This window comes from Micropterus dolomieu, linkage group LG17 (genome assembly GCF_021292245.1).
Source record: "Micropterus dolomieu isolate WLL.071019.BEF.003 ecotype Adirondacks linkage group LG17, ASM2129224v1, whole genome shotgun sequence".
NCBI classification, from domain to species: domain Eukaryota; kingdom Metazoa; phylum Chordata; class Actinopteri; order Centrarchiformes; family Centrarchidae; genus Micropterus; species Micropterus dolomieu.
Window position 1 is genome coordinate 13059427 of NC_060166.1, and position 23231 is coordinate 13082657.

At 44.0% G+C, this 23231-nt stretch overlaps 2 protein-coding genes across 7 annotated transcripts in view; one reads left to right on the forward strand and one right to left on the reverse strand.

The window, feature by feature from the left end:
* ankrd13b (ankyrin repeat domain 13B) overlaps positions 1-8879 on the forward strand; it is a 66797-nt gene extending 57918 nt beyond the window's left edge. For all 3 annotated transcript variants that reach the window (XM_046074010.1, XM_046074011.1, XM_046074009.1), the window contains 2 exons: positions 5379-5455; positions 6972-8879. In XM_046074010.1, the coding sequence (XP_045929966.1) occupies positions 5379-5455; positions 6972-7173 (279 nt within the window). In that variant the 3' untranslated portion in view covers positions 7174-8879. The remainder of the gene's footprint in view (positions 1-5378; positions 5456-6971) is intronic.
* Positions 8880-10683: 1804 nt separating this feature from the next.
* ssh2a (slingshot protein phosphatase 2a) overlaps positions 10684-23231 on the reverse strand; it is a 31371-nt gene continuing 18823 nt past the window's right edge. For 2 of the 4 annotated variants that reach the window (XM_046074004.1, XM_046074002.1), the window contains 13 exons: positions 23079-23191; positions 21754-21818; positions 21191-21312; positions 20569-20634; positions 20315-20380; positions 19391-19585; positions 16689-16782; positions 16347-16475; positions 16177-16223; positions 15053-15199; positions 14761-14961; positions 13722-14664; positions 10684-12914 (listed from right to left, as the gene is read on the reverse strand). In XM_046074004.1, coding sequence (XP_045929960.1) covers positions 11304-12914; positions 13722-14664; positions 14761-14961; positions 15053-15199; positions 16177-16223; positions 16347-16475; positions 16689-16782; positions 19391-19585; positions 20315-20380; positions 20569-20634; positions 21191-21312; positions 21754-21818; positions 23079-23191 — 3799 coding nt within the window. In that variant the 3' untranslated portion in view covers positions 10684-11303. The remainder of the gene's footprint in view (positions 12915-13721; positions 14665-14760; positions 14962-15052; positions 15200-16176; positions 16224-16346; positions 16476-16688; positions 16783-19390; positions 19586-20314; positions 20381-20568; positions 20635-21190; positions 21313-21753; positions 21819-23078; positions 23192-23231) is intronic. The other 2 variants (XM_046074003.1, XM_046074005.1) reach the window with 2 other exon arrangements.

Genomic DNA, 23231 nt, shown 5'->3' on the forward strand with positions numbered 1-23231 from the left:
AGCTGTTAAAAACAGAGATCAAATGGGGCCCAACAGAATCCATTATTTTCAGTAAAAACTTTGTAGGTATTACATCAAGTGGGCTGGAGGACACTCTCATTTGTGATACTGTTTTTAAAAGCACAGACAAGTCGATGGGATAAAACTGGTTAAAACTCTCCTGTTGCTGGTGAGGGACCTCTGAGTAAGAGGCCACGGGGGTAATAGAGGCTCTGATTGACACCACCTTTTTGGTAAAATAAGATAAAAACAATTCACAGTCATCATTACTTCCAGCTGAGGCACAAGGAGGGGTTGGGTTTACCAGCTGATCCACAGTCTTAAACAGAAACCTGAGATTGTGTTTATGTGTAGTAATGAGTTCAGAAAAATAGTGTGTTCTCGCATCCTTAACCATGTTATTGTAGTTAATTAATAAATCCTTCAGACTGAGGTAATGGACTTGGAGACTGGATTTTTTCCATCTGCGCTCTGCTTTCCTGCATTCCCTTTTTAGTCTGCGAATGCTGTCATTTATCCAGGGTTGCTTACTAGCTTTAGACGTAGGCCTAACCTTTAGAGGAGCAGTAATATTTAGTGACGACAAGCAGATATGATTGAAGTGATCAACCAGATTGTTGGTGTTGGAATCAGACAGGTGTTGGCTTTGGCTCTGAAAGAATGTACAAAACTTTGAAACACTTTGTTCATTAAAGATGCGAGAACACACGGAGCTTGGTGAGGCGGCATGAGTAACAGGCGAATCGCTACTAAAAACAATACATCTGTGGTCAGATATGGTCATGTCCACTAATTCCACAGAGGAAATGCTGACACCCAGGGTAAAAACCAAGTCCAGTGTATGACCACGGTTATGGGTTTGCCCATTGTTTGAAGTTAAAAGAAGTGGCTATATTTAAAAAGTCAGTTGCATTAACATTGGTGGGGTCATCAACATGAATATTAAAATCGCCACAAAGAACAATTCTGTCATAATTTAAAACCAGAGTAGATAAAAATTCAGGAAGTTCTGATAAAAATCCTCCAGGCGGTTTTAGGGGGTGATAAATTATAACAAATATGACAGGTTGCAGCCACTTTAAGAGTGAGAACTTCAAAGTCGTTAAATTCATCACAGCGTACTTGATGACATTGAACATTTTTCCTGTACACGCTCACTAGCCCACCACCAAACTGAATCATGCAACCATGATTCAGTTAAAAACATAAAATCTAGATTTGCAGACAAGATAAAATCATTTAAGATAAAAGTCTTACTTGACAGTGATCTCACATTGAAGAGAGCCATTTTAAATGAGTTTGTTCTGGGTGCTGGAGTTGGTGCAGTTGTCCTAATCCTTATAAGATTACTATTATTTCTGTGTAGGATGTGCACATTTCGGTTTACTGGTCTATGCGTGATGATGACAGGAATAGAAGTCTGTGGAACAGCGCTGGGAGCAGATGGCTTTACATGCCAGCAGGTGGAGACAGTTGTTTGTGGCAGTGAGGCAGAGATCTGTTCAGTGAGCGGTGGTGTGTCCAGGTGTGCTGCATGAATGATTAGTCATTCACGTAAGTCATGTGTGGACCGCACCACATGCTGTATGTGAGCAGCTAACATTTCTGAGCCCCGTTGTTTTGGTGAAGTCTTTCTTAAAAAGAGACATTCTTTGCCAGAAAATATTAAAGTTATCGACATAACACACACCGTGAGCTCTGCAGGCGGACTGGAGCCAGTCGTGGAGGCCAAGGAGTCTACTGAAGCGGCCAGCACCGCGACCAACTGTGGGAATGGGACCAGAGATAAAAACGGACTTTCCACTTTGCTTTAAAAAGTTAAAAAGGCAGTTATAATCTGATTTTGTCAGCTCAGACTGCTGAAGAGCTGTGTCATTTGTTCCCACATGGACTATCACTCATGTGATGGAGGACGGGAGCGACGGCATCAGGTCCTGGAGTTTTTTTTAAATGTCAGCTGTGGTGGCACCGGGGAAGCAGTGAGTGGTAGCGTTAAAGAAACGGATGTTTCTGGTTATGGAGTCACCAATTATTAGTGTGGTTGGGGAGAAAAGGGGACGAGGAGATGCAGGTTGTGGGGATCCAGAGCAGGACTGAGCAGAATCTGAGGATGGAGTGTGTGAGCTGCCGAGTGTTGTGTTGGAGTAACAGTAACAGACCTGAGAGAAGGGCTACCCGACGGTGCAGGGTAGAGACGGCCTCCGGAGCGTCTGAGCACAGCCTCCTTCAGGATCCTACGTCAGGAAGCGTTTTTTGACCGGATGACGGCCGCCGATCAGGCCCAGCGGCAGACCAGCGGCCCAGCCGGTCACCGTTTGCCGCCAGTGCAGGAGATGTAGCCGGTGGAAGATATGTAGCCGGTGAAGGAGATGTAGCCGGTGGAGGAGATGTAACAGTGTCAGCCGGCACTGTCTGCTGAAAGAGATCCGTATCAGGGAGACTCGAAGCCATCCGCTGGATGGACCGGAGTGTCGTTAGACAAGGTTGGAGAGGCCGATGTGCGGAGGAGAGGCAGCCCCGTCCGAGCCTCTCTTGCAACCACGGACCACCACTTCAGCCCAGGTTGACTGATGCTTCGGAGTCGAGCAGGAGGAAAGCCTTGGAAGGGTAGAGGGGTCCTAAAACACGGTGTCCTGGATGTTAGCGGTTGCGCTAAGAGAAACAATCTGTTTGGCTTGTAATGAAGCCACATCCATAAAGCCAGTCAGCAGGGAATCTTTCTCTTTGAGTTCCTCTGAAAGTCGTCTTCCATAAGGTCAGCAATCTTTTTGTTTGCTTTCTTAAGGAGTGTGCAGTCCTCATGGGGCAGAGTTATCTCGGCTAGCATAACGTTAGTTGCTGGAGCTTTGTTGTGGTCAGTAGCGTTGATAGCGTTTTACGGTCATCTAGCTTAAAATCCATGTCGGACGACTAAAATCCTTAACCCACATTAAACTTAAGTTAAAAACTTAAGTTAGATAAAAGGATATAAAAAATGTAACGTAAAAATGTGGATTAAAACTGAATAAGAGTCAGGTTTAAGACTTTAAGCTTCGGACAGGTAGCTACAGACGCCAACTCATGCTCAGAGTACAGATTACGTCAGCGATTACGTCAGCATATGTGCAAAATACCGCATAGGTTAATGCATTGTTATCAACTGGTATTGCTAACGATGGCCAGAGACGTCCATCTTGGTTTTCCAACTTAAATCTAACTATTGTTGTAGTGGAAAGTGGTCAACTCGGGTGTCACGTCATTCCCAGCTCCGACTTCCGAGTTAAATGGAACGTAGCATAAGCTAACGGTCAATCTCACTTTTGATTTTGTTGAATATTTTGGCTCTTGCAAGGACACTATAGTGTATAACGTTATTAAGTTTAAGTATATTTAGAAATATATGGTTGTATAATCTCCTTGTAAAGTCATTAATGAGCACGGACCACAGAAGTTTTACATGAAGTTTTCAAGATTCACAAAGCCATGTTGCTATCAACCAAGGCACACAATATTTCCCCTCTGAAATAGCCAGTAGAAATTAAAGCAATACATTCACTTTAAGTCAAGCAAGACCAGACAAATAGATACACTGAAGTAGAAAGAATGTGACCAGTTTCAAAATAAAAACAATCAATACTGAAGTAAAATCAATAAGTAGAATAAATTGCCTGTGATGTGTGGAGCCCATCCCATTATATTCAGCACGGCCTCAGGATAGCTGCTGTTTTGAAACCCCAGAGATCCTGGTCCTGACAGTCCTTGGCCTTCTTCCAGAGGTACAGAGAGAGAAGTATAAATAGGCCAGGTGAGAAATGTCAGAACATGCTCAGATTTTTCTTAGCTTGGATACAGGAGGGGAATGTAGAGGAGACAGTGGCAAGGTTGCAGCCGAGGATTCGTGCCGTAGTTTGTACCATCATTTTAAGCAGTCGGCTGTCCTGAGCTTTTGTACTGCCACTTCAAGCAGTGATGAAAAGGGTGATGCCATTAACAGCTCTAATTTAGAAGCAGGACAGGTGTTAAAGGACCATACTGCTGACACTCCATGTTGTACTGCATTAGCTACTGTACAAATCAAGCTTACATTACAGCCTGTCCTCTTCTAAAACATACCATATGTACATAATCTCCCACTGTTCATTAAACATCAGTGTGAAACTTAACTTGCAGTGTCATGAAACTTTATGCAGGACAAAAGCAGCATACAGAGGAAAGGTAATCCACACAGTGAGTATTTCAAGCTCCCCAAAATTGAATGATACCACATTTCTATTAACAAAGTCTTCGTCAGTCAACATGGATGTTCATCTGATGATTCAATTTAGGGAGCTTGCAATATTCAATGTGCTGAAAAGTAAGGAAACATGCATTTTATAAGAGGAATTTTGTTAATTTTGGTCGTTTTTTGCATGAAAGTGGAAGCCACGGGGAACTTTTACTTTCATGTCTGGGATGTTTCTGGACATCACTTGAACGCACCATAATGTGTGCACATTCATAATAGTCTGAGCTTGTGTCGCATTACCACATGGTAATAACTTTATCAAAGCAACCAAGATTAATATTCTTGTGATCTTAACTAAACTTTAACTCTATTTAAACTAGGGACTGGAATGTAAGGGGAATAAAATTGCTGTGGGCCCTATTGACATTTACATTACATTTAGAGTCCCAGAAACCAAACCAACCTATATTTCTACACTGATTAACTGCCCCAGGTTTGCTGTATGAGTTTCTTTAAACACAAACTTATATAGGAATTTGCACCATGTAAGCATAATATTGATTAAAATTGTATTGGTATTGTATTATGTACTATAATATGGTACTATGTAGTAAATCTAGGTTATAAGACCGATTTTACTATTGAGTAAAAATATAGGAACCAGCTTTGGACCCTTTCAGTAATAGTGCTTTATTAGTGCATTTTACCAAACTCATTTGTAATTAATCAAATTACCACACAGTAATTGGTAATCCAGCCTTGGGTAGAAAATACATTTAAAGCTTGTTTAACAACCAACTGTTAAATGAGTCACTGTTGCAGGAAAAATGCAATTTTTCAGTACAAATGATATGATATTCATTAATAATGTAGTGGCAGAATGTGAACAGTTTTAAAAGATGCTTATCAATATTTATAGCAGTATTAGTTGTAGTATTAATATTGTGTGTGTATGTACTAAAGAACCAGGGATAAGATCAATCTAGTTTACATTCAGTCAGCTCATAAGTCATTATCAAGCCAGCTGGCTGTGCTGTGAGCGAGAGGTACTTTAGCATACATTAACAGGAAAAGAGCTTGTAGGGAGGATGCTGTTGTTTTAAATGCATCGCCATCTCCTTATCTGGCCATGTTTCTGTCTACCCACTTCCTGCACCCACTCGGCCTCCTCTAGGTGACCATCTGGGAAGCACTGACCAATAGCAAGCCAGGAACACACCCTCTGCCCTGTGACCCAAGTCGTCTAGACAGGTCAGACGTTCGATCTCTTTTTCTTTGATCCTTTTCATCTTTATCTGTTTTTTTTAATCCCTCTCTCTCTCCGCCTCTTCTATAAATTACAGCATACACTCATTCCACATTTCCTTACCCTCCTTCCAAAGGTCAACCCTTCTGTTATCAGGAATCTTCCAGGAGCTGCAGATAAATTTGGATATATGCATCACAATTGTTAAAATAAAAATGAATGGGACTTTTACTTTCTAAAGAGCAGGAATCCTTAAAAAAAACAAAAAAAACGTACATCTCCATGACTGTCAGGACAAAAGTGATAGCTCCTGCCGTTCTTTCACGACATATCGTCTGTGACTTCCTCTCACTTCTGTTATGTATTGTTATTCTTCAGTGGCTTGCACTCTTCCATTGTATTTTTTCCATCCTGCAGATCTTTCCCTCCATCCCTGACTCACATCCTGTATTCCTGTCCTCCCCTACTTCATTCTCTTAACCATCCTGCAATTCTTCTCTCATCTCTCTAATGTGCATGACTATGTGTGTGTGTGTGTAAGGGGGGGTGGAGGATGAGAGCGTTTCCTGCTTTCACAGTTTGACAGTGCTGCTGTTGACTTTAGACTGTTATCTTTAGACAGTCTGTGTCTTCCTTATTTGTAGAAGAGTGGATGGATACGCAGACAGACAGACCTGTTCTCTCTTTCCCTCTTTTGACACTACACTGCATTGTTTACTTAAACCGATATTATAGTGTTAGAGGAAACTGGGTGTTGGACCATAGCAAAACTAAACCTAAAATAACTAAACTTGTAGGATGTCAAAATTCACCCTAACAGCTTGTAATAAATTGTTCTTTTACTTTACTGAACTATTTTGAAAAAGAATCCAAAAGAATTTGGTAAGTTATTTCAACCTGTCCTCTTTGTGACAAATACAAAATGAACTGTATTATGGCCAAGCATCACCTCTCTAGGCATCATGCTGGCTCCCTTGACTTACACAAAGTGAGCGCCACCTGCTGGACAAATGCACGCTACTACATTACTGTTGCAAAAAGCACATAGATATGACACACATTAGAGTATACCAGGTCAGCTTCCAGTGTGTGTTAAAAAAGCAGCAGCTGGTGACAGAGAAAATGACACAATCTACAAGTCACTGATTTGTGTATCATGGAGCATTTGTTTGTGAATTTTGAATCTATTTGTAACTCATAGTGCATTTACAAAGATATTGACATTGATTTACCCCCATAGAACGGTCCATTGGAGTGGTCTTCCTGATAGCTACAAAACATGTGTCGGGTTAGAGGTAAAACACCAGCCAAAGGGAATTTTCACAAGCTAGCAAACCAAAAATTGTTCTTGATGGCTTTAGTCAATGATTTATTAACCATTAACTTTATACAACCTTTTTACAAAATTGTCTACTACTACTGTAACCTTAACATCCAGGAAATGCCATACTTTCAGTCCTAGAGAAGGTACTTCAACCCGTGCTCTTCCTTCCTCTACCCCCTCACTATTCCTCACCACAGGACCCCCCAGCACAAGCCCCGCCCCCCCTCCAGCCTCTGCTCCACGCCCTCCAAGAAGAAGCCCACCACCTGCAGCTACGACGAGCAGCTGCGCATCGCCATGGAGATCTCAGCTCGGGAGCAGGAAGAAGCGGAGCTTCGGCGGCGGCAGGAGGAGGAGGAGCTACAGCGCATTATCCAGCTGTCACTCATGGAGAAATGAGGGCTGAGTGTCCCAGCAGGGGTCTGGAGGGAGGGGTCTGGACTGAGGACACATGAGAGGAAAGGGCAGCACAGGCCACTTTAAAACTTAAAGCACACTCTGTAAGTGGCTGGAAATAAACGCCAAAATCACCTTAGTGGTTTCATATGATCAAATGGTCTCCTTTCTCTCCCATCGCCTCAGCCAGACTTTTCCCATGAAGCCATACGGCGATGCGGCTGTCCGGCCAGCCAGAGAGGAATGTCAGTTTCCTCTTTCTGGTGCCACATGGTACTTTTTTGACCAGTGCCAGTTTACAACCAACAATACATCCAATACAGCAAGTTTAGTGGAATGCCACCTTGGATGAGTGATTTCTGTCTGTTTGCAGGTGTGTGTATCTGTGTGTGTGTTTTTCAAAAACCAGCTCTCCGCACAGGGGGTCAACAGATCACCTGCCGTCCTGAAAAACGTAATGTGTTAGGCCAACTGTCTGCTGCAGCACTAACGCACACGCTCACTGAGTCCTCTTGCCACTGAGACGTGTGGTTTTCAGTCTTGACTGTGATAAAAAAAAATAATAACCTAAAAAACAGCTTGTGTCAACGGAGCAGTGACAAGCCGGGACCAGCAGTGTGGCGAATACTGTAACCTTCGCCATAAAAGGTTTGTCAAGGCGAGTTGAATGTCGAAAAAACCATCAGACTTCCTCAGTTTTTAATGAAAAAAAAAAAACGACTCAGACATTCTATTTGATTTGCACAAAATTCAGATGTACTGTATTTAGCTTGTGGGTGGATCACATATATGACTGTTAATGGATGTAGATGCACAGACTAAACTCAGGCCAGTTCTAGTTTTAGCCTGACATTAGAATGCAGGAGCACAGATACAATGGGATGTGATGAAGACTTGGTGTACTAACTAACCTGTATGTTACTGTGAATGAGTTTGTGGCAAGGCCTGTGTGTACTAGTAAAGGGACAAGATAGTGATTTAGTTAAGTGGAATACAAATGTAACTGAAAGAAATTGTTCTGTATATTTGCATCTTCTCACCTTAAAATGAGCGGATGGTTTCTGTATTTCTGTGTAGTCACGGTACAGTATGTGTACAATGTTTCAGCATGGTCTGCACCCGCGTGAGGTCTATTTTGTCCAACTTGAGTCTAGCCCAGAGACCTGCAATATCAAAGCACACTCGTTGAGGGAAAGTGTACCCTTGTAGAATCACTGTAGAGACTATTGACTGCAATTCTAGGTTTTATCCCACCCCTACAGCAAGACAAAAGCAAATATAAAATCGCCCCAATAAAACAACAAATGTGGAGTATTCAGTTATTGGATTGGAAAGATTGTTCAAATCCTGGCTCTCATTATTGTAAGTAACTTCATATTGCAGGGCTCAAGGCAAGCCAAACACCTTGAAACATGTTTTGTTGCAAAGTGGAAGGACAGACAGGGACAGCTTGTTTTTGTCATTGTCTGTTTTTATTATTTCTTAGAAATAAATGTAAAACTTTCACACTCGATATCAGCACAAACTGAGGAGAACCACCTCTGGCTCCTCTCCAATTCATAATTAAGCTTGCCTGGTTGATAAGAAAAATTGTTTTTTTGTTTTTTTTTTACTTTTTAAAAAATGTTGCACAGCAAGATGTTTTCATGGTGTATGCTGGGAAGTGTGTTCAGAAAATAGACTCAAATAAAGGAACATCTTTTGGAACAGCAAGGCACGAGTGTGTATTTTTTAAATTGCAGCTTTCACATGCTTTAATTCCCCCGACCCCACACCGAGTTTTACCTACAGCTTTCCGCTGTAGGTTAGTTTTCTGGCCCTCTCGAGTGAAGGAGGGTGACAAAAGCAATTAATTTCTCACGAGATAGGGGAAGTTGCAGCGTCAGTCAGCACCAGAGAGAGCTGATCTGTTTTTAGCAGCTTCCACCTCCATCATCCTCTCTGTGACATGAATTCTCAGCGCCTCAGCCTGATCCAAGGAGAGGTTTGACTGTAGTTCTTTTAGGCTTGACAGGAAGGGGAAGAACAGTTTAGAAGCTCTAAACCCTCTAAGAAATACCACTCTGAGCACCCACACTGCTTTCTGCACTTCGGCAGCAGGATTGGAGAGAATGGGTGAGGAGAAAATGAAATCATTCTCAAAGTGAATCAGCGGCGGCCTCTCCACTGCCCTGACTCAGGCTTACATTATGAACAACAACATCAGGACTGGGCTGCAGCGTCACAGACAAAACATGGTGCGCGTCTGTCGGAGAGAGACAAGAGGAGCTGAGAGCATCAGCATGCAAAGAGGAAGCATGCCTTTCTCAGCAGTCGCACCCAGGGAGGCAAACACTGGCTGTAACCCTCTCTCTTCTGCTCCACTGATTATTTATTATTTATTCCTCACTATTTCCCCGTTCATGACAGTTCATTTTGGAGCACTGTATTAAAAAAGTCCTCTTTAAACCCATCTGTCTGCTGAAATGGATTTAATTGGGGAAATCATTAAAGGATCTTGGCTTTAATCTTGATTCACTTGATAGACCAGCAAAGAGCTTTTTTTGGTTTGGTTTTTGGTATTTTCACCCTCAAACGCAGAAAATGAGAAAATTAGAAATGACGTCTTTTATGGCTTGAATGTTTTTCTGGTAAAGTCCTTCAATATCATTATTTCCCGGTCAGTGCTGCTATCTGATCTGCGGGTGTGTGCCTCAGCAGGGGCCCCCGGTGGCCTATATCTCGGGGTTTAATTACCCATATGAAACAGTAAGTAAAATGTCAGCCTAAAATAAGCTGCACTGAGCGCTGATGGAGATCATTTCCCCAAGGAGACAGGATTGGCTTGTTCAAAGAAACAGATTTGCAGATAAAAATCACAGAATGTATTTCCCGTAATAAAAGGTCATATGCTTGATTTTCACCCATTAAAAGTGGTCAAATTTGGTTTGTTAACAGAGCTTGCAGTACTCTTAAGTGTTTACTTTGAAGAATGTACCTCCTATAACACTTTCACTTTCTAACCCACCTTTTTTAGCACCTGAAGACGTATTTAAAACTGTAGATCTCTGCCTGGCCAGTAGGTGGCAGGAAAGACAATGACAGGTTTGGTAAAATTTCAGCATCTGAAGCTCATAGGCCCAATCCCCATCTCCACCCTAAAGCCTAAACCCCCCTGGATTTAGATGACGTCACCTGGTCAGTGCTTAAGTGCCAGAGGATACAAGGCACCACCCTTTGCAACATATCGCCTTACTTTGACTACGCCTATGTATATTCCAGGCTCTTGTCAAGTAAATATATTTGAAAACTACCTGTGGGCAAGATGCAACTTTCAAATAACCAGTTTAATTTTTGTTTTTATTAAAAAAAAAAAAAAGATAGCATTTTACACTTCTATGTGAACTTCTTTCTTCTTGTAGTTGGCCAGATTGGATTGGGATTCAGCCATAGTCAAGTTTTTTCTCCCCGAGTGTCTGTCTGTGTCTGATGAAGCACACCTGAACACAATAATAAAGTGCAGAATCACTGGAATCAAAACAAACCCACCATATTTATTTACTGGTAAAACACTGAATAAAAAAAAAACAAAACATTATGTTTGTCCTGGTTTGACTAAAAATCTGAATAGAGACATGTCTGTCCACTTTCAAAACAACAAAAAAAAACACACATACAGAGACATGTCTGCTGAGATCAGTGCAAAAGAATCCTCCCCGGAGTAAGAAACCGATTTCAAATAAAATAAAATCATCTTAACCGTAAAGTGCATGTTTTGAGAAAGAGCCCCTCTGGTAATTTTTAGAAACTCTCAACAGGCAACGAGGGTCAAACACTGAAAACAAATGCTTTAAAAAAAAAAAAAACAAAAGGAGACAGACATAATGGAGTGCATACTGTACGCACCGGTTCAGTCTTACTTTGGACATTCATATTTTATTCTGTACATACAAACCTGAACTCCAGTTGAAACAACACATCCAGTGGCTTACATGCAAACGTAATGCTCCTCATTCAGTTCTTACACACTGCACATACATCGGAGGTTACACAAGGTCTACAGTTTACTTGCTACGCGTTCATACACATCATGCAGCCTTTCTCACACATGTGCACAGCTCCAGTCGTGTCCGTTCCAGTCCATTGCACTGAGGTTACATGGTGTTGTATAGCACAGTGACGGCTCGCTGCTTTTTCTCAGCGGACGCTTTGCGACGTCTCGATGGGTGTCCCCTCCCCTGCTGACGCGTTGTAGTGGCCGAGCCGCTGCCGTCTGGCTCCTCCCTCTCACCTGTGTCGTCTTTTGGACAGCGATGAGGTGCAGAGGAGAGGCAGAGGGACGGTGACGACAACGACTGGTCCGGTCCCCTGCACCCGTGGGACAGACGTGTCTTTTCAACAAAAGTGCTGCGAGCCAACACTTTCTGCTTCTTCCAGGTGTCATCGGCTTGGGGTGGGGACATGGAGAAAGAGTCCTGGGAGTGTGACGATGATGAGATCCTGTTGTGGGGCCTCAGGTCCAAGTCGCTGAGGTCGTTTGCTGACAGCTCCAGACAGTCCAGTTTAGCCAAGGAGGCCGACCTCTTCATGAAAGAAGGTGGGGTGAGGCCTGCCTGTCGGATACGAGCCTCGAGCTCCATGGCTCTGTGCCAGCCTTTCTGCTCCAGGAAACTCTTTCCCTCTTGTCTCTTTCGATGCTGCTGCCCTACTTCCAGGCCTGGAAGGGTCTGTTCAGAGCATGGCCCTTTATAAGGTCCTGGCTCTGTGTCCATAATGTCTCTAGGCCCCTGAGGCTGCTCTAGTTCCTGGTCTTGGCTGTCTGTCGTCTCCAGGCCGATGCCCTCGTGGAGAAAAGCCTGCAGTTCTCTCAGCGTCTGCTGAATCCTCTCCAGTTCCTGGCTGCCGCGAGCCAGCCTGCTGTGGGCGTCACAGCCGGGACTACAACCCCCTTGGGAACTGGACTCCAGCCTCTCATCTGTGTCTGATTCCTGCACTGTCACCCCATCCAGGTTTGAACAAGCTTTGGGCTGGGTCTGACACTGCTGGTTTTGGCTTTGGGACTGTGCTGAGGTATCTAGAGATGATTCTTCTAACCGACAAGTAGAGGCCGGTTGTGATGTCAGCATATGACTAGCAATGGTAGGTATAGCACCAGAGACTTGGCTGATATTTGAGTCAGGGGAGCATGAAGGGTTTGGTAGGTTGTCTGTGCCTGAGGAGTCTTGTGACCCTGTATGCTTCTCTCTGTCTTTGGACTTAGCAGATACAGCCGTGATCTCTCCCTGAGTGATCCTTTGTTCTGTGAAGTGCTGCGGGAAGCGAATGGAAGGATGTTCAGTGCTCGGGGAACACAGGGACAGTCTGACCGGTGGGTGTTCAGCGCTGGGGGAATGCAGCGGGGACCGCTGACACGTAGCCATCTCGATTTCCTGCCTCAGCTTCTGCTCCAGCTGCTTGGTGGCCCGCCGCACCGAGCCTGCCGGCCAATCGCACGGCAGCGTGGAGGGAGACTGCGGATGTGAAGGTGGTGTGAGGGAGCCGTCTCCAGCAGTCTCCGCCTCCGTCTGAAGTTCTGGGCGGATGAGCTGAGGGCTGTGGGAGGATGGAGGGAGCGATGAAGAAGAGGAGGAAGAGGAGGAGGAGGACGAGGAGGCTTGAGGACAGGAGACAGGGTGGCATATGGCTTCAATCTCTGTGACAATATGACGCACTGATACTCCGTTGTCATGGTGAGCGTGAAGACTGCCTTCAGACTGTGGAGGCGCCTGAGAGACGAAGAGATGGAGGAAGCAAGAGAGACACATGCAGATAGTATTAGTCACAGTCTTGTTTCTGTATTTGTGAGGTAGTGATAGTCTTCCCTTTATTAAATGGAATGATTTGCTACTAACTGCTTTTACTTTTATTATAAGTAATTTAATAACTTCTTGAACCATACATAAAACACAACTGTTTGGATAGCGCAGTGGAAAATCAGAGCAGAAAAATAAGTGTCAAATGTTACCTATAACACAACTTGACTGTTCTCTCACCTTCCAGCAGGTGTCACTATGAATAATACAGATTTACTGCGGAGTTTATCTGCTACCTTGTAGTCCTGATCCACAAACTCTGGTCCAGTCAGATTAGCACAAATACTGCTATACTTATCACACAGACCAGCTGTCTGCTGCTTATGTCACAGACGCATCACTTATTCCACCTCACCCGTTTTGTGCCCAGTCCTGCGCTAATGTGCTGTGATTAGCTGGACTCTTTACTTCAACGAGTCCTTGCTAGCTTGCCAGGAAGCTCCACTGGTTTTTCTGTCGTCAAGTTTCGTCAAGCCCCGCAAGCTAAACCAGTGACAGCACTGATGTTGACGATAATGTAATAAAACAAACTACAGAGGGGATGCAACTCATTTTAACTCTACGTAATTTATGCCCTTGTTCATGTAACATTTGCTTCAACATATTGTGTGTTCATGACATGACATTCAAAACTGTGAGCTGCCCCGACAGCTGTATGAGCAGACTGAGGCAACTTAACACAACTGTCACGTGCAGCCAAAATGTTGAAAGATTGCGTACCTGACTCGCCTTATTTCCCTGCTCCTCTTCCTCCTTAGCCTCAGTTTCTCCGTTTTCCTCGAGTGACAGAGGTGTCCTCGGTTGTGCCTGCTCAGATAGTGTCCGGGGTCTGCTGTCTTGGGCCAGTCCCAGAAACTTTTCCCTGGCGCTGAAGAAGTCGATGCTGTCTGCGCTGTGGTTGGACGACCCATCGGCATCGCCGCGGCTGTCCAATGCACCGCCTATCTGTAACTCGCTGGGGTTGTTGTTGTCATCACTGGGAGCAAGGTGGAGAACCAGGGGGAGGGGGGTGATGTCTGCAGGGCTGAGAGGGCTTTGTTTGTCACTCATTAAATCTGATAATGATTGTTCTATTATGTCCGAGTCAGTGGATCCCAGAGTGAGAGGAGAGACTTCTTCTGAGCTGCTTCGCTTCAGCAAATTGAGGGACAGTTCCACTGGTCTGCGTGTGGGTACTGACATGGACAGATGTGTGGGAGGACCCTGGTGAGCCCGCTGGAGTTCAGGAGTAGGAGGTAGGATGTGGAGTGACGGTGGAGGGTGGGGTAGAGCAACAGGCACAGTGACAGCCACACTCTCTGAATTGTCCAGTCTTTCCTCTGGGACTACGGTGGCAGCTCGGGGTCTGGGGAGGCGAACCACAAGGGGGTGTCCGCAATCTGATCCGACCTCCTTCTGACCCGGTGAGTCACACACACCATTGGAGTCCGTGTTTGACTCATTGGTTTGTGTGGTGTTTGATTTGGCAGAGCCTTCAGGTTCAGCACCGAGCGCTTGCAGCACGGCCACGCCCAGGAAGTGATGCAAGGAAGGGGAGGAAGTGTTGTTGTTGTGAGAGTCGGAGCGGCCCAGAGAGTGAGAGGAAGGTTTGCACGTGGACTCTGGGCGATCCGATAGGTCGCTTTCTGAGTGCGATCGCCATAGCTTATTATGCCTTTGTTTGCTGTGGAAACAAAAAGGAAAAATAAGAGCTTGTTAGCACCCAAACGCTCCATAAAGAATGTGCACATTGTACAGATGCGGGTTTAAGAAAGCACACCTGGCCAGCAGAATTCCCTGATACTCCTCCAGCTGTTTCATGAAGGAGGGGTTCGGTTTGGTGACGGCCCGCCTCTCTTTAACATAGTCAAAGGCAGTGTCCAGGTCCCAGCCGTACTCCTTCATAGCGTAGGCGATCACTGTGGAGGCGGAGCGACTTACACCCATTTTACAGTGAACCAGACACTTGGCGCCAGCTTTCCTAAGAGACACAGACGGGAGTGAGAAATTGTTTTAGATTACAGGAGAACCCCAGCAGAACCTAACAAACTTGTGTGTGTGTTTAAGCCTACTTGGCTTTGGTGATGAACTTGTAGGTTTCGTTCCAGTACTCCAGCAGGTTGGTGGCCTCTTCATCGTACACTCTGATGTTGTGGTACTCAAACATCCCAGGGAAGAAGTTGTCTATCTCCCTGGTCACATTCAGGATGTAGTGCACGCTACGCAACAGACGGGAAGAGGGCAGGATGAGTTGCTGACCTTTTATCAATAAAAACCATTTCATATTTCAAGGCTTCATATTTCTAGTTATTCAGATGATGAATGCTTAGCTATACCACACAGGTCAAACAAACAATTTCTGAGTTCAACGTAAGTAAGAACTGAAAAACCCATCAGCTCGTTTTCTCATGGTGCCTATAAAACGTATATTTTAAGTGTTGACTTGATAAAGGGTCGGCACTGTGTTGCATGTTCTCCCCCTGTCTGCATGGCTTCTCCCTGGGTGCTCCAGCTTCCTCCCACTGTCCAGAGACATGCAGGGTAACAGGTTTATTAGCGACTCTACATTGCCCTTACATATTTCCCGGGTATGGATGGGATGGTAATGGATGGAATTGACCCAAAAGGGTCCCAAGCTCCCCAAAATTATAGTAAGTGGGCCATGTGTTTGTGATTATTTTGTCATAAACCCATCAATCAAAGTTAGCATAACTAATTTATTGACTAAATGTAGATTGTATCCAATGTATGAACCTTCTTTCTGTCACTTTCTGCAGGCATTTCTGGCTCCAGAGCTGTAGAGTCTGGATCTGAATTACTACAACTATAATTATTATTTTTCTTGATATTTGTATTACCACTATCATTACTATTATTTTACATATCTATGTGGAACTTTCATTGTGCTACTGTGTGTTCTTTGTCCTCAGGTAACTTTTTTTTCCATGTTAGCTTTGTTGTTATACCGAAGCCAATTCTGCTCGCCGGCATGTATGTGTGTTGCTGCTGTATATAAACCATCTTGATAGACATGCCCTGAAGGTAACGAAGTAGCTACGTGTGAAAAATAAATGGTCAAACTGCAGGAATTCTTTTGCTTGGCCAAGTTGTGTAACTTTGATTAACTGCTACCAGGTAGAGTGCAGTTGAATTTCATGATTTTCTTTGGTTGACTACAGCCCTACTGATCTCTTACCCGCTGTTCTGCAGCTCCTCGAGGTTAGAGGCATTCCACTCAGAGCCCTGCAGACATCACAGGTCCAGTCAACATCAAAGTGTATACAATCAACACGTAAGAAACATTAAGAACGAGTCACAACTTAGAAATTCCAGCTCAAGAAATGAAGAGGGGGACCAGGTTTTTACCAAATAGACGTGTTCAAAGATTTCAGTGGGGCTGTCCATCTGTCCCAGGATGACTATCATCTCGTTGTCTATGAACTCCTTAAACTCCCTCAGGTTACACACCATCTGCATCTCCAGCTCTGTTCGGATCTGGAATAGGACAACAGCAATTCAGGGAAGCACCATGACTGTTGATGATGCTGCTCCCTCCTGATTCAATGCTCGTGTCAGCTAACATGTAAGTCTAAGATGGTACAATCACGGAAATTTGCACTAGTGGCATCTTAACAAGTCTTAAAACAAAGATGTACGTCAAACCCAACTGTACATTTCACCCCGCTCATCTACATATGAGCCGCTCACCTCCTTACAGGTGACGTTCTCCAGGTCTTTCTGCATCATGATCTCTCTGAGGCGCATCTTGATCAGCCTTTCTGTGCGCTCCCTCTCTGTGGGACTGTAGATACACACACACACAAAAAGCACCTTTACAGTCACAGTAACAACAATTTTTGTTGACTGATTCATTTACACTTTAGTCTGAGTGAGCTTACTTGTTCCCCAAGAGAATCGCCACTTTGTCGGATTCTCAGAAACTGGAGAGGGAACAGAAAATCTGATAGTGTGGCCCATCTGCGATCCACAACAAAGTCCCCTTGTATAGAGTGTCCCTGTTGTTGTGCCCAGCTCTGTTCCTAACCACTTTGCTGGGGGACGCATTTAGCCTTTGGACATCACACTGATGACACCAACAAGTGGCCTGATTACCTCTCTGGAGAGAGGAGCTCAGTTTGTCTCCCAGCGTCTCCCCATTACGTTGTAGAATTTTCTCTTGTTTTGCCTTAAAGTGGATCCCAACTGTAACAGTACACAGGAGGGTCAGCAGGTGTGATGGCCCCAGGTTTGTAACTGCGGACTTGAGAGCATCTAGCTGTGTTGGAGAAATGCTGAATGTCTTGCTGACCAAGAAAATGAGCCCACAGTGTTAAGAGGAAGAGAAGCTATTCACGCCTGCCAACAAATACTGCCAAAAGTTTGACCTCACAATGAGCCTCGACTCGTCCACAGACAGCCTGAAGGAGGGATAGTTGGATATATAAGTACACATTTGACGAATGTATGACGACACTAACGAGTAAGTGACGAACACAAATTCTATGACACTTCCTTGAATTGCTGATAGAGGAGTAGCTCTGGGGAATTAACGGTGATCCACCATTAAGCAAACAAACACAAATTCCATGACATCAAATCACTTCCTGCTATCTCAAGGTTATAAAAAGGGAAATAAGCTGCTATGTCAAACACTGGCAGGTCGTGTAGCTTCAGCAGTCACCCTGTACAGGAGGACAAACAGACTTTATGTGTTTGGATGTATGTATAGGAGTTCATAAAGTTTGGGTGGCAATCTTAATTGCCTTCACCCTTATCTTAAAGTGCACTCGAGTGCAAACACACCTCCTCCAGAGAGAGTGCGTGTAGAGTATTCCTGTTTCCAGGCAGACAATAAATATGGGTGTGTTTCTCGATTGTCGAGTTTTACGTGGAACTTGATTTCTCTCTTCTTTCCATCGTGGAGCATCACGTGAACGTAGCAGCAGAATATCTTCCTTAATGCCACACCCGCCGCCTTCCTCTACCTCTCTGCCTGCCACCTGCTTCTGTCCGTCCCCATGTTAGGTCTACCTATTTATCTGTCTGGATTCCGTTTTTTCTCCAAATCTAAATCAAGCCGGCTAAAGCTTCGGCTATTTTTGACACTCGAGCTCTGAAGTGTGTGTCAAAAGAGACGCTCCATATAGGTAGCGAGGCACATGACTAAGCAGCAGGGAGGGGAATTTCCCTGGTATCAGTGAAGACATAAATCCAGCAGCCTGTGTCATTCCTTTTACTTTCTAAGCTCCCTTGTGGATCTGTTGACAACTCTGCAGAGCAAAGATTAAGATTCAGTGTGTGTGTTTGTGTGGGTCTCTGTCTATCTGCACATAGTTCAGCATTTGCTCTCATGCCTGCATGTGTGCTTTTGTTTGTTTGCCTCTCTTGTGTTGCTTCTCGTTACCCTGGAACTGGGGTCACATGATGTCTCGAACCTCTCCAGAGTTCAGGGCTCTGAAGGCTGATAGCCTGCAATCTTCTGCTGTGGAAATGTAGCAACAATGTCTGCATGTGAGGAGAGGTTAGGCACTGCTGTTGCGTGCCAAGTTCTTACATTTCTGACCTTGCATAAACACAGAAACAAAACGCAACAAATTCGTCTCTCTCTGAATCTGTGACACAAGTATGTGCATGTGAGAGACGTTCAGGTCTGTTTGTCCATGTGTGTGCATGCATTTTTCCCCCTGTACCCAACACCGTTCACATGTTGCTGGAATGCATAGGCATGTGTCACCATTGTTTTCACTTAAAACTCCGTTTTCCTGTTAGTTTAGTGTAAGTCTAATTTGTCCTGCCACAGCTTCAAAATGAACGTTAATTGTCTAAAATAATTTGAAAACGCATAGTTTTAGTCCCCCAAACACACAACCTCCCCACCGTGACCACAGTACCTAAGCCCTCCCAAAACCTAGGGAGAACTCTGAATGTGTTCATGATTAAATTGTTTACAAGAGCACAAAGTTCTTCATAGACCTAGCCTCTTGATTTTGCTCTCAAGTGCACCAGATTGATGGATTTAACTTTAAGATGTACTAAATTTTCTTCCGAGGGAGCATGCCCCTAGACTCCCCAAGACGGTCTGAGGTCTACCCACCACAGTCTCACAAAATCCTGTGGGAAATACTGAAAACGTCACAGCTTTTCAAAGGCTGTCCATTAATTACAGCCACAGCTCGTCTTTTTTTCGTCCAATTTTTAGAACAGTGAGTTCACCCTGTACACTTACAGTCACTCTCACAGGAATTTTGCACCACATATCAATGGGTTACGTGAATACAAAATACAAACTTGTGAAAATTACTCCATGTCTGGAATCCACTAAAGCTATTCCAACTATCCCACCATCAGTTTGCTTAAGGTGTGTGTTTATGCGTGTATCCATGTGGTCATCCCTCTTCTCCTATACTCACAGGTCTGTGAAGAGGATGGGTGAATTGGCACGGTGCGACTCGACGTCCTGCATGGCGTTCCACTCGTTGACACAGAACTGGTTGGATGAGATCCTGGTCTGGTAGTAGCTGACCCAGGTCAGGAACAGGCTGCCTGGGTAGTAGTTATGGCAGCGAGCCACCTCGCACGCTTTGTGGAGCGACTGGAGGGCTGACCTGAGGCAGACAGTGAGGCAGGGAAGAGAATTCACACATGAGAGGTTGTCTCGAGGGCAAAAAGACAAATAAAAAAAAAACCTTAAGTGAAATCTGGACTGAACATGACTGTGTTCTTCACATGGCTGGATGAGAGTAAAATAATTCAAATCAGAAGCGGCTATAACAATAGGCAAATTACTAAAGATTAGGCAAGGGAAGATGAGAGATGGAGAGAGTGTAAATTATTGGAAAGATAAGCGAGGTATGAATAATAACACTTCTGAGAAATATAAAAAGGGAGGTCTGTTGAATAATTAGTAAGAGAAACGAGAGAACAGATGTGAGACAAGAAGAACAGAAAGATTACAGCGATGAAGAGACATAATACAGAGATACAACTGCAGATAAATGTAGGTATCAGAAGATACTCAAGGGAGAGGGAGATCAGGCGAAGAGCAAAGTAACAAAAGGAAAAGAAAACGAGGAAATGAAGACGACGAGTGCAGAAATGAAGAAGCAGCAGTGGCATGTGAGACAGGGAAAGATAAAGAAGAGACTGTAAGGTAGAGAGATAATGGAGGAAAAAAAGGAAGAGAGGGAAGATAAGAAAGTGACAATGATACAAGGCTGGAGGTCAAAGTCAAAGTACAATGGACACAGTATTCTCAAGCCTGCGACCTTCACCTTAATGCAACTTCACATATCTGTCATTTGTGGGGGGCAAAAAATAAATAAAAGGCTGCTCACCACATGGCCTGGACAGAAACTGGCTTGAAAACATGAACCCTGTTCACCGTCGACACACTAAAACCACTGTGAGAACAGAGAGACAGAGAGATTAGAAATCGGATGCCCACTAGTAGTTTACAGCCACCTTACAACACAACTTATGACAAAACAGCTAAATAAGAGCAGCATGTAAACAAGACGTCAGAGCAGTCAGTCAGTCTATTGCCCCAGGGAGCAGTAAGAGGAAGCAAGTGATAGGTGTGGTGTCTTACCCGTCTCCATCCAAGTGGATCAAAGCGTCACTCCACAGAGGTAGAACCAGACCCACTGTACAGCAGCTGGTAGGACAATCAACACGTTAAACAGCAGCACAGCAAAACAAGACATGTTGGTTTGACATAATATTAGGGATGCGTTCAGGACAACAACAAAAAGCAAAACAGTAGAGCAAGAAGAGAGGCACTAATCTGATACCGATAACGGCCCAATATTGACTCAAAGAATCGGGTGTCGTTGACAAGGGGGCCAATCTATTCAAGTCAATCGCATGCGTACTATGAGATGCGACAGGACAACATGTTGCTAGGAGAGCTAACATAACATTTTGTTTTACAAAATTAGGAAGCAATGCTTAAGTCAAGCCTGGTGTTGCCTTACATATTAAAGAATGAGTCTATTCCTCACAGATTTAAAAAAAAAAAAAAATATTTAGCTATGTTTTCCAGTTAGGATCTATATATAGAGTTACTCCAAAAGTAAAAAAGAAAACCGTACAAATGGAAGAATAAAACAATAAGGAAAATATATAAATTTCACATCCAATCCTAAATTTCACTAGTCGATATTATCGCAAAGCTAAAATGAGGGCTAACGCGCCGCTGCTGTGGCACTGACCTGTCAGACGACACAAAGTCCATGCCGAGCACGATGCTCTCCTCAGTGTCCTGTCTGCCGTTGGTGGAGACCACTACCATGTAGCGGGTTACCTGAGGATAGGCGCTCTCCAGACGCACAGCCTGCAAGAAAAAACAGAAAGGAGACATGAAGGAAGGCAGAAAGGAGGACTGTGCAAAGAGAAGAGAGGCATATTTTCTGAATTTATCAAAACATATAAATGTATTATCAATTAATTTATAGTAAAGCGAGTTGCATTGTGGGACTTTCTAAATTGCTGGAATACCCCTTTATCAAAGATGTTGCAGAAATGGCATGGTGAATGCTAACTATTGTACAGTATTTTTTATGTAAGACTATGTGTGTTGGTGCAGAAAGATGAGCTAAGACTTTCTATTTATGGCAACAGTTTCTTTTCCCCCCAGCAAGAGTCAGTTCTTTAGGTTTACTAACAAAGAACTGAAACTGTCCCCTTTGTTTAGAGTATCACCACCCTGATCACATCGCCACCTTGCTCCTGACACGTGTGTGTGTGTGTGCGTGCACTCGCTCTCTTTACTGACCAGTCGGATCGTGTCCTCCGGCCGTAACACAGTGAACATGGTCTGAAGATGTTTCTGGAGGTCACCTGGATGGAAAGGATTTCAACAGCCTCATTGAGTTTCAGTTTTATTTTGGACAAAGATCACATTCTTAGCATGTAAAAGGTTGACAAACACCAAAGATGATGTATCATTTACCCCGTGGCAAGTTTCCAGTGCATTTACACTGGAGTCTCTTTCACTTAGGCCTACAGTCAACCTAATCCCTGAATACATGCGAGGAGGGGGGGGAAAAAATCCTGTTATTGCTGAGGTTTTTTTGATGCTTTTTAAAGTAATTGGCCCATTTCACACCACAAACACCTCTAACGACAAAGGCTGTCTTTAGCCACAACAGCAGCACATTACACTTTTTTCCTCAAAATTTCAAACTTGATTGATTTTCATCTTCAAACATCAAACAAGCCGGCCACCACGCTGCACGCAGTGAACTGACTAGGGATGAAACGATTACCGGTTACCGATTAGCAGCTCCCAAAAGCAGGCACGCATGCGCAGAATGCAACGTGGGTTTGTTTGGGTCAATGACAACACGGCGGAAGACAACGCTGCGGAGATTCTTCAGTCTGAAGTCTGGTCGTATTTTAGTTTTTATGAGAGTTCTGAGGGAAACTTACCTTATAGTGAACGCAGGGTGAGTTAACTCTTAGCTTTGGATTCTAAACTTATTTGTTTTTATGTAATTATCCCACGGGGTCTTTGTATTACAATATAAAAAATTAAATCTTGATAACGCACACTGATGATTTTCATGTGTTTATAAAATGTTATTTAATTTTTATGTAAACAAAATGGCAATTGTTTTTGTCCATCCATCCCTCGTCAACCGCTTATCCTGCGTACAGGGTCGCGGGGGGCTGGAGCCAAGGCGGGTTACACCCTGGACAGGTCGCCAGTCCATCGCAGGGCGCAATTGTATTTGTAGTTTTCAATATAAAACTTGTTGAAATTGTTTCAGAGGGTGTATCAGTACATTTTTAATATTTTCTTTACAATACCTTGATAATACTGATAACCGTGATAGTTTTGGTCACTGTAATCGTGATATGAAATTTTCATTCCGTTTCATCCCTAGAACTGACTGCACTGCACTTATCTGCCTTGTTGTGAAACAGCTTGAGAGGAGTTAATACCAGCTGTTACTGATGATGCTGTAGAGTCCGTTTGAAAACACACACTGTGCTATTTAAGGTCTCAAGGTCTTCTATGGGGGTTCATTACTGCGAATGAGTGGACGAGAGCACTGGGAGAAGCTGCAGCTGTCACTTGTGTGCTCGAGTCTTTACCTGTGTGCTTGTTCCTGCGCTGGCTGATACGAGGTGAAGAGTTAGGCGTGGGGCTATTTCCCCTGGGAAGGAACAGGGCTGCACCTTTCACGGTGAGGAAACTCTCACTGATACTGGAAGGAAAGAGAAAATAAATCAATAGATGGCCTCAAA